General features: G+C 33.1%; 1 protein-coding gene across 1 annotated transcript; it reads right to left on the reverse strand.

The window, feature by feature from the left end:
• Positions 1–393: 393 nt before the first annotated feature.
• On the reverse strand, positions 394–11,949 carry LOC126808387 (delta-aminolevulinic acid dehydratase). The gene is made up of 9 exons (XM_050533062.2): positions 11,682–11,949; positions 8,558–8,705; positions 6,436–6,571; positions 5,148–5,231; positions 4,739–4,883; positions 4,469–4,556; positions 3,381–3,467; positions 2,571–2,700; positions 394–1,586 (listed from the first exon to the last, which is right to left on the reverse strand). Exons 1-9 carry the CDS (start codon positions 11,792–11,794, stop codon positions 1,528–1,530), a joined length of 990 nt encoding a protein of 329 aa, XP_050389019.1. The 5' UTR covers positions 11,795–11,949; the 3' UTR covers positions 394–1,527.
• Positions 11,950–12,189: the final 240 nt, after the last annotated feature.

Raw genomic sequence — 12,189 nt, forward strand, 5'->3', positions numbered from 1 at the left:
TGATGAAATTCAATTGATTTCTTCGTAGCCCAAATTTGAATAATGCATATAAATTGAAAACAGATCGGCTGACAAGAGCGGTCACAAGATTCTACAAAGTGAAACAATGGTAATAAGTAAATAACAGAGATTGCTGAAATTCAATTATATGCTTCACTAATGCCAACAACATGTGTAAATTTTTAAAAAAAATCAAATGATTAACGTGGAATGTGAACCACGGACAGGGGCGACGGAAATATTTCAATGGCATAGTATTTTATTACAGCATGTAAAGAAGGAACTATTTCTATGTCATACCCTCTTTCTATCCTTTCCAGTTATATGTACATGTTCTGAATGAACAGTGAATAAATACAATGTGTTTTAAAATAAAAACTTTAATATACATATATTATCATATGTGTATGCAGAATGAGCTCAAATTCATGTCAAATTTCTAATGTAAAATCAATCATAATTAACAAACATAGTTTTAAAAGAAATAATGATATAATAATGTATAATGCATACAATATTAATCTGTGTCTTTAGTCTGTTTAGACATTTTTGTATGTTTTTCAAACATGTTGGATACCTGGTTGTACAGAAAATGTGTAATTTACTTTATATTATCTTGAGATATATATACAATAACATAGCATTCATAGATGCCAACTTTTCTAGCTGACCAAATCACCATAATCTTATATCAGTAAGCCAATGTATTTTTATCCTAATAAAATATTGTTTTTTGGGGTTTTTTTTGTTTCCTGTAAAGATTTTCACTAAGGTCTAACAAAATCATTATTTTTTTTGTTTAACTGACCTGACTAGACCAACACTTTACACTAATAGTTTTTACCAATCAAAGTGGTTGAAGGAAGACTTCAAATAGAACATATAATCTGGTAGAAGAGATATCTAATTTAATTAGATTGGTACCATACAATTCTACATTTTATGTTAATACATATTTTAAATATGGTGTATAAATCTAGTCAAATAATATACCTATAATTGATATGTAATAAGTCATTTTATATTAAATGGTGTATAAATCTAGTCAAATAATATATTGATATGTAATAAAATATAAAGCCATTTTATATTAATACATATTAAAATAATTATAATTGATATGTAATAATATCTAAAGCAACCACTATATGTATACAGATAAAAAATGTATTAAAATGACTAGACCTGTTCGATTTGTGTCAAAATTTATAATGTAGCTTTCACTGGATTATAATCTTCATTTAAATTGTTGGGTGATATCTGTCTTTATTATAAGTCTGTGATAAGATAGAACTGACTGCATTTTAAGTTAGCCATCAATCAAAATAAAATCAGTAAATAAGCCAACTTCCTGGTAATCTTTTAAAATAAAAATTTAATTGTATAGAGCTTTCTTTGTGAATAATTAAAACAATACATCAGATCAACCCAATTTATTACCCTATTTTGACATAAATCTAAGAGGCTAACCTTCTTTCGGGGAAAAAAGATAACAGCTAATTATTTAATGTTATAAAAGAAAGGTGTTCACTCCTTCAGCCATTTTAACAAATCAGGAACAAAATAAGTTATAATCATGTCTGCTCCTGTAAAAATATAAATTTATACATTATTATAGGAAATCACCCGCATCCTTTATACAAAAATACACACATAGAAAATGTTGACATTTAATGGGTTTCTTCATGCGACAAATATGAAACCAAATCCATATAAATTTGGCAAAAGGTAAGTATACAGAGTATTCAAATGATATTGTGGTTGACAAAATAGGAATGTTCAATTGTCAGTCCAGATTGTTCCGAACTGACAGGATTGCACTTGAGTGATGTTGAATTCAGTCCTGTCACAGTTCTGTCAGTCCCGACAACAGGGGTGTTGTGATTAGAATCATGACATATTTAACTAACAAATAAATATGTTTCAGCTCTCATGGTTGGTTGAGATATTTTCTGGTGCATTCGGCATATGCATTGTAGCCAAAATACCCCTTTTCACTCCATTGTCATTATTTTTAGGATTGAGAGAATTCAAATCCAGAATGTTCAATTGTGTATCCTCAAAGATATAAATGTAGTATGAAATCAGGGGCAATGACTACACATTATTGCTAGCAATAATTCAGAGAAAAATCGCTATGCAGCTCTCCATTGGACTAGCTAAACAATCCTAGCAAGTTTGAACACACAATTTCAAAAGTTCTTGACCTGTAGACGGGTGGAAGAATTGTTGACCAATAGACAAATCCACAGACTGAGAAACAGATACGGGTAAGTGTATAAAAGGGCAAGCAATAGCCAAAGGGGAAGTACTGATTTTAACTTGATGTGTGTGGGTTATCATTGCATTACATGCATAATGCTATTACACTTCTTGAACAATTCTCAATACATGCCTTAGACAATCTAAGATATAATGATTTGTTCATTTTATATCATGCCTCACAACTTATCCTTTCACAGACATTTACAGAGTTTATATAAAATCTTTTGTGAATTGTTACAAGTTTAGTTGTGTATGTATGTAGTGTAGTGAAGGTAGATAAAAATCAATATATTGATTAAACTTACCTGCTCGTCTCATACTCTGTAAACATTCAAATACTATATCTTTTAGATTAAAGGCACCAGCTTGAGCACCATGATATAACATAGCATATTCACCAGATACATGATATATTGCTAATGGATGAGATGGATACTATAAAACAGTACAAAATATAAAGTAAAATAAAATAGATTTAATTATTTATCGCTTCCTGCAGTGTATAAATCTAGTCAATGATATAACGGATACATGTAATAAAACTACAAATACAAGCATACAGTTCATACATGAATTAAAATTACTAGAACTCTTTCATTTGGTACAAAAGTTATATTGTCGATTTCATTGGATTTTATATTTTAATATGAATTGTGGGATGAAATTCTGTCTTCACTAGAAAATTATGATTCAAATTAAATATTTCCATTATAAAGAAACACAGATTGAATTTAAGACATACAGTCTTAAGGAAATTTCTGTTGTAGAATTTTTAACACAAAAATGTGAAGACTAAAGGGGTGTAACTCCTGCAAAGTTGCTCAAAATGTCGAATTGCAAAAATGAATTGATTTAGAATCAAAGAAAATGTTCCAAATTTAATTCTGTCACATTTCAGAGAATAGCCATGATATTAAGGCAGAAAGATAACAGTTTAGAGGTTGGTTATGTTGAAATGCTATATTGCTCCATCTGTAGTAGTATCCTGTCAGCCCAGCGAAAAGTGGGAAATGGTTAAGATACAGGAAATTAGGTTGCCAGGAAATGAAACAAGGAGTAGTGTCACTTGTCTATTGGTTTCCTTGGGCTCAAGTACTAAAAAAATTATATTGTACCTTTTGTTTTGTCAACCTAACAACATCTAAATATGGCATACCAGGTTTAACCATTAACATATCAGCGCCTTCAGCTACATCTCGATCCTATTGTAAATAATTGTTTTACAAATATACTTCTGTTTTCACATTATTACACATACATTTATGTTATCACTATTACACATATGCTTATGTTATCACATTATTACACATATACTTATTTTATCACATCATTACATATATATACTTATTTTATCACATTATACTTAAGTTATCCCAATATTACACATATACTTATGTTATCACATTGTTACACATATACTTAATTTATCACAATATTACACATATAGTTATGTTATCACATTATTACACATATACTTATATGTTATCACTATTACACAAATACTTAATTATCACATTATTACACATGACGTGCTTATGTTACACATACACTTCTGTTATCAGTTATCACTATTACACATATACTTATGTTATCACTATTACACATACTTGTTTTTTCGCATTACACATATACTTATATTTCTATTTACTTATTACACTTTACAAATTTAATTCGACAACAGATCGGTAAGAATATTTGTAATTATGTTGCTTGCAGAATAAAATTTAAAGCTAGTTCCCACTGATATCAATCTGATGACATATCAGTAAATCAAGTGGATCTCACTAATTTCAACAATATAGTTATCTTTTCATCTGTACTATCAGCATATTAACACACAGAAACAATCAGTTGTTCCAATGTTTATATTGATCAATCTAACTATACATGTTTTGAAAGCTTGTCACAATAGAAGATGGATATTGAGGGTTTAATTGACAGATGTATATGTGTTTATCAAATAGACTAATATTTGGCTAAACAGCGAATGAAAAAATAATATAGTCGACCTGAAATAATATAATATCAGAAGAACAGATGTGATTTTGTGTGATTTAAACAATATGCCATACAGTTGACTCGAGTGGGAATCAGGCCAAATTATTGCGATTATTACTATACTATTTTGTTTTATAAAGTTATCTAGTTCTCTAATCCAGTAAAACGAACTTAAAGGATATCACGTAAAATTGATAATACTAACCACAGCTCTTTCAGCTAGTCCTATAGAACCAGCTGGTAGTTGATAACATGACCTATCACCAAATGCTGGAGCACTTTTCGCTGCATCTCTACAAATCAAAAAACATTTTACTAACAAATGAGAAGATGAAATATACTAAAGTATATGAACAAAATAAAATATATTTCCAGGTTTCACACTAAGTCACCACTATGAAATTTTTGCTTTCGAGGTTACTGTTTTAAAAAAGTCTTACATATTCTTGATAAGATCAAAGTGGATAGGACTCACCTAAAAGGACCATAAAACTTAGATGCAAATTTCGCACTATAAGACATAACAGCTACTGTATTAGCTATTCCATTTGATTTTAATGCTGCTTTAATACTTCCAATTCTACCATCCATTAAATCAGATGGAGCTATAATATGGCAACCTGTAAGTAAGACAATACAACGAAATTAAACAGAAGATTCAGATATGTTTTTGTAAAATGGGTCTAAAACCAAATTACAACTTTTTTCGCACATATGTTGAATATTTATAACATCATGGACTGGTTAATCATTAGGAGTCTCCGTCAATTAATGGTCGTAGTTAGTATATTAATTAATCCACATTTAAACAAAAAAACGTAATTCTACTGCAAATTTTATTAGGATCAAATGTAGTTTTTGGGTTGGAAGATTGTTACATTTACCTGCTTTAGCATAGTTCACTGCTATTTCAGCTAATCGTTGTATACTAGCTTCATTATCTATTACACCATTATCTTGTAAAATACCTGTAATACATAGACATATAACAAAAAGGTATCCCATATAACAAAAAGGTATATAGCTTATACAAATAAAAGATCCCTTGATAGATGCAGTTCAAAGAAGGGTAGACAGAACATATGTTGTTAGGTTAAAATTGTCCCCAACTCACATTTTAAACTTCAAAATAGACATAAAATGACCATATGTTAGTTTCAAAATACCTATGTCAAGCATACACAAGACGGTAAAACCCATTGCGTAAATGAATATACTTTTCTGACAAGCATTACCTATTCTTGTGTTTAAAATCCTACTTTCTTAACCTATTTGGGATGGGGGGGGGGGGGTAACGCATGCATCAGATCTGTCATTGAGTCAAGTGGCGTGGTTTTTATTCCCTGCTTGTTCGCGACATGGAGTAGTAAGTGTCGCCTGTCCAACCTTGTGGGTTTTCTTTAGGTCCTCCGGTTTCCTCCCACTGCTAAAGACCCCTACCCACAAGTGAGTTATTGAAATGAAAATTGAACAATATGTTAGTCCCAAAATGACCTACTGGGTTAATGAAAATGAGCATACACATACAGTTAGCTATGACTGAAATTTTGCCAAGACAGCAAATGAATTCCAGATGTCAAAGGTTCTTTTAAATGCAAGCCTACGTGTACACGAGACCTCGCTTTTTTCGTCACAAAAATTATTTATACATGTAGAATGGGCTGGTTGGTATCATTACAGTACTTATAGAATCATATAACTTAACCATTTAGTACTTGGATTGTCCAGAACTAGTGCTCCTAAAGTGGTGGGCACATTTGGCTGAATCGATCGGCACAAAGTTTTATTCGACCGAATGGGTGGACACACTATGCGAATGTTTCGCCCGATTCATCAGAGTTTGCATATAACCTTTCATGTCACTTGATTAAACATGGCGCCGACCATGTTTTCAAACAATCACGTGACTTCTCGATATGAGTAGATGATGTGTGGTGATTGGCTAATGAATTCTACATTCAGGCGAATGCTTCACCGAAGCAGACATACTAGGCGAATATATCAAACATGTTTGATTTAGGCGAATCATGCGACCGAATACAAATTCGGCTCGTGAGTCCACAGCTTTAATCCAAACCAAGCTGTGCAAGTCACACAAATTTTATCTACCCACCCACCCAACTTCTCATGCAACACCCACTAAAAAGAATGAAATATACATAATTATCATACCACAATGTCCATGGCTTGAATATGGACACAAACAAACATCACAAGCTATCAATAAGTTAGGAAACCATTCCCTCAATTTTTTAACAGCTATAACTACAGGAGTTGTTGATAGATCAGCACCAGATCCCCGGTTATCCTTTATTGAAAAAAAATATATATTATGTTATGTAACAAATGGTAGAACAAGAAAAATCAGAATAGGCCTATATTCCTATAAAATCCATACACTCTAGAAAACATTAAATGGTTTCCCCATGTACAGTGATCAGCTTTATTTTTAAATTACCCCTTTAGCACTTGGTACATGTAAATATTGACTACGCCAGTACCATATTATAGAGAAAGTAATATATTTATAGGTGACTCAAATTGCCAGCCCTTAGACCACCCCAAACTGCCCAAGATATGTGAAAGTTTGGGGTGGTCTAAGTGCTTTAAGGGGTAAAAAGGAACACTATAAATTGAGAAACATCTTCCTTTTTCTTCTTCATTTTTTTAATTTTTATAAAATTCACATAGACAATTCCAATCTAACAGTACTTTTAGTTCCTAAGCAACATTTATCATTCAGTAGAGACATATAGGTGTGGTGATCAGAGTGAACTTAAGCAGTAAAATATGAGAGATGCCTACCATTTCTGTTGACAAAATTATTGAGGATCAATCAGTCCACGTCAACCACCCACTCCTAGATCCACAACTACCTTCCAAACCCAATATGTTTGTCAATATCCCCCTTTGGTTAATTGAGCTTTAGGGAGTCCTTAGTAAATCAAGCATTAGTAAAAAGAACTTCTTACAATTTCAAATATAAATCAATATGCTATGAAATAATTTGTTCATTTAAATTTTTTATATAATCTAATTGCTTATCACATAAGCCCTTATGTAATGTAATAAATCTGATAAATTAAATAAATATGTCACTTTTATGAGAAAAAATGACAGAGTATTTTTTGGTATGTGCCTTACCAAAATTGGTTCAAATATATTATACCAGTTACTATGGAGATAGTGAGACATTTAAGAACTGCTCATGTAACCCATTTGTTAACCTTGAAATATCTGACCTTATTCTAGTTAAGTTATATAAGCAAAAAAATTCTTGTCAACTTATTACTTATGTAATAGCATTCATAGGCGAATCTTGATTTGTTAGTCAGTTTATTTGTGGTGCCTATCAAATGTTAAATTTATATAAATGACTCTAAAGTAATCATTATTCTTTTTGAGACAACTTATGTGGATTTTAGCTTCTGAATCCGCTTTCATTGCCTAGCAAACAATCTTAAAATTGACCAACTTTGTTGTCAAATTAATCAGCCATAAATAAATCCTTATATACATGTATAGCAAACAATGGACTAATAAACCGCCACAGGAAACAAAGTTTTTTGTAGGAGAGTGATTTTCTGCTTCTTTTCAAATCAAGGGTAGCATCTCTAAATTTTTATTAAAACTGTCAAAGAAGTATTCCTAATCACAATTTTTAAAGAGCCAATTTCGATTATATTTTGGAGAATAAAACTGCTTAATTTTGTGTGAAAATCCCTTACAATCCTCTACCTTAGGGTCGAGTAACTAACTCAATATACGTGATACGTTTTCAAACAACTTAAACCCGTCAGTCTTCATCTGGAAATGGAGACTGGTGTCCCAAGCTGTATTTTATGGTGTCTGGATGAAACCTGACTTTTATGTTATAAACATTAGGTGCAGGTGAAATTTACTTTTTGTTATCAAGTACAGCACGTGGGACATGCATAGACCTCTAAAGGAACTGCAACAGATTATCGGGTAACCCACCGAAAAAACTGACCCGAAATGTTAAAAGGGTTATGTGCCCAGATAATATTTTGAGCTGAAATTTTGAGACAAGGTAAATACACCTTTCCCTCTATATTTTGGCATTCAGATTTCATACATACACAGACTTTTATTTCTAAGACTCTATTAAAATCTGGATGGTCCCTTTAACCACTATTTTTAACCACTATTTTGAACCACTATTTTTACACCAAAGGCAATGATTCTCTGTATATTCAATTTGGATCAGTAAAAATAACATGACATAGAAAGCAGTATTCCGAATCGAATACCAAAAGAAATGTATGTGTTTTACCTTTTGTATATTTCCTGGTACTCCAAATAGAAGAACAGTTTGAAGACCATTATCTATTAATGGTTGAAGTGCTGACTTTAATTTATTTACCCCATATCTACATTGCCCTGGTAAACTTGATATTTCTTCTTGTGCCTCAGGATCATCACTAAAAGTGGAAAATAAATTGTAAAAGGGGAAGATTTCTTTAAAAATATCGTTCACAGCTCATTTGATCAATTATTAAAGAAGTTATCCTATATAGATATACCAGTGAATAATATTGGGTAATTCTGTATGATCAACTATTTAGATACTTGTCCTATATAGCTATCTGAAGTCCACTTTAATTTTACCTGGTGACATATGTCGGAACGAAATTCATATTTGGGAGAGGTGGGGGAAGGATGGGGTCTATCAATTTCTATGCCAATCTCCCCAGCACACCACTCCCTCCCCTTCCCCTCCCAGTTATGAGGGTCCTTCATGTCTATAAGCCAGTATACTGCTTTTTTTGTTAATCAGGTCTTTACACATAGCAACATCATTTTTTGCAATGGATTTGCACACATAATTTACCTTATCTTCTCTGAGCATCATTTAGCAATTGACATACGTAATAAACATGTAAACATAATATGGAACACAATTGCTATTTTAATTAAAGCAATATTTCATTGAGGGTTTTCTCAAGTAGTTTATTTTTATTTATATTGTATAAAAATATATCCTATGGAATCTGAGTTAGCTACTTTAATGAAGGAGAGAAAGCTATTATATAACCCTAGTTATGTTATTAGTGTGTTAGCTAATAGCAGTGAATACACATGTAAATTCTAACAATTCTGAGTGAATAATTATTGAATATATCAGAGAGAATATTGTCAAATAAAAAACAATAAATTCAAACAAATATTAATGCACTAAATAGGACCTAGCATGAGTAGTCTAATAAATGTGGTTCATATCTAATTATGGTGTATTAAAAAGTGTCACAATTCTAGTTTTAAAGAGGGATACTATGGAAGCCTATAACTACCATTCATAATTTCTACTTTTCGCCTCTTCAGTAAGAAGGCACCAACACGCTATACAAGCCAAAATGTAACTCGAAAAGTAGAAATTAGGAAATTAACACACTGCGCTATTAGCGACCTATGATCTGTCGTACTGTCGACTTTTCTACTTTTCGCCTAGGAAGTTGTTGTAGTCTCTGCCTTCCAGGTCACATTTGAATACGCACATACAGACATTTTTGTTAACGGGAATTGCGCGTATTCAAATGCGACCTATGATCTGTCGTACTGTCGACTTTTCGACTTTTCTACTAGGAAGCTGTTGTAGTCTCTGCCTTCCAGGTCACATTTGAATACGCGCATACAGACATTTTTGTTAAATGTCGCCTCACATTTTGTCGTAACTTCTACTTTTCGAGTTACATTTTGGCTTGTATAGCGTGTTGGCGCCTTCTTACCGACATCAATAAATACAAAAATATGACTAGGTCGAAAGTCGACAAGACGGTATACAAGCCAAAATGCAAGTCGAAAAGTAGAAATTAAGTAAAAACGGGAGGCGCTATTATCGCGGTGTGTTATTTCTTAATTTCCTATTTTCGAGTTAATTTTGGCTTGTATACCGTCTTGTCGCCTCACATTTTGTCGTAACTTCTACTTTTCGACTTTTCGACTTTCGTGTTCTGAAGAGGTGAAAAGTAGAAATTATGAATGGTAGTTATAGGCTTCCATAGGATACAGCTAGTCCATTAATTTCAATACACATATAATTTGTCAACCTAACCTGACACCAGTATTTCTTGTCTTATAGTATGCTTATACTTTCATACATTTACATAATTATAATCCATATTTTTATTACATATGGCTAGTCTGTATAATAGTTAATAATATACATATATGTAGCATATAGCAAATATTTAATACCATGGAAATTAAATGAAATGGATTGTAACGTCCTATCTTTCTCCACCAACCAACTGGGCTGATAGAGACAGCCATACACCATGCAGTGCCCCGAAAGCTGCATATCTGTTAATTTTTTGAATACAAAATGTCAAGGGTTATTTTATGTGACCTCTAACAGAGGTTCATATAGCTTTTCGTCCAATCCAAACAACTAGATGCTGTTCATTACCATTCACTCCGCCCTGCCCTGCTGACAACTGGAAACCAAGCTGTAAAGGATCAAACCTCTCTCCCCCCCACCCCTGGTTAGTGAGCCAGTTTCTAATTATCAACTAAGCCACTCAATACCATGGACTCTATAATGTTGATATTAGCACAAAGCAATTATATAAATGTACTAGCAGGATACCCGGCTTCGCTCAGGGGTCATAACTCCGAAACCGGAAGTGGTAGACTAACGCCATCTGGTCTATGTTACTCCCCGGTCCGAGCTACCCCTATACCCCAAATTTCAGACTCGGGGCAGACCTAGTGTAGCCGCCAACCCCGAACAGACCGGCTTCGCTCGGGGGTCATAACTCCGAAACCGGAAGTGGTAGACTAACGCCACTAACGCCTATGTTACTCCCCGGTCCGAGCTACCCCTATACCCCAAATTTCAGACTCGGGACAGACCTAGTGTAGCCGCCAACCCCGAACAGACCGGCTTCACTCGGGGGTCATAACTCCGAAACCGGAAGTGGTAGATTAATGCCACCTGGCCTATGTTACTCCCCGGCCCGGTCCAAGCTAACCCTATACATCAAATTTCAGACTCGGGGCAGACCTAGTGTAGCCGCCAACCCCGAACAGACAGACAGACAAACGACAGTCACAAATATATATATAGATAAATAATTTAATCCATACATCAATTACAATATATACCCTATTATACAATATACAAATTATAGGTGCATATGTGTAAACTATAGATAACCCACAGTGAATTTATTTTTCCATGCAATATTTTAAAATAGATTCACAATTATTTACTAAAATATCTGAAACTTTATGTTTCAAGTATGTATGTATATTCTTGATCTATCCTTTAAACATAGGCATCGGCTATTGAGTTTTACGTTAGCACACACACACACTTTATCCAGCACATTTTACCATCTAGGTCAGTTATTCGAACTATATAATCTATGAATGTAGTTATAAATTTTCATACTTACACAACAAATATTGGGTAAATCAAATTGGTAGGTGTTATCGTTGTATTGACTGACTGCCACAGACGTAAAACAGGATGAAAATAACCACTATGTAAAACAGCATGTTCTGCCATCTTTCAATAAGAACTTGTACTACGTCTTCCACACGTCAAATAAGCAGACGACACGGTATTATCTAAAACAAAATACGAAGCCCAGAGTACAATATCACTTTCACGACAGACGTCCATTAAACTACCGGTATCACATGTGTGTTTGTTTACATTATATAAATACAGAAGGAAAGGTCAAATCGGGTAGGATTTTACTTCAACGCCAACAAATAACCAATCAAAAGTCACCTCTTATAAAATGTTAGACTCGCGTTAGCACGCTTGAACTAAATCTGTCAAAGCCATATGACTGTAAAATGTTCTTTGATAATAAATTATTCTGCACCGACTGGGCGAATATGAGCATGAGGGAAATTTTGCCAGGACAGCTGGGCTTCGATATACTCTTATATCGA

The sequence above is a fragment of the Patella vulgata genome, chromosome 1 (assembly GCF_932274485.2).
Source record: "Patella vulgata chromosome 1, xgPatVulg1.2, whole genome shotgun sequence".
NCBI lineage: Eukaryota > Metazoa > Mollusca > Gastropoda > Patellidae > Patella > Patella vulgata.

What these genes read in the sequence shown, in the direction of transcription:
- LOC126808387 (XM_050533062.2), bottom strand. Translation starts at nt 11,794, where the DNA reads ATGGCAGAACATGCTGTTTTACATAGTGGTTATTTTCATCCTGTTTTA. An exon ending in TACCAGGAAATATACAAAAG is followed by an intron (nt 6,572 to 8,557) that starts GTAAAACACATA and finishes TTTTCAATAAAG; the next exon opens with GATAACCGGGGATCTGGTGC. An exon ending in TTCAAGCCATGGACATTGTG is followed by an intron (nt 5,232 to 6,435) that starts GTATGATAATTA and finishes TATGTATTACAG; the next exon opens with GTATTTTACAAGATAATGGT.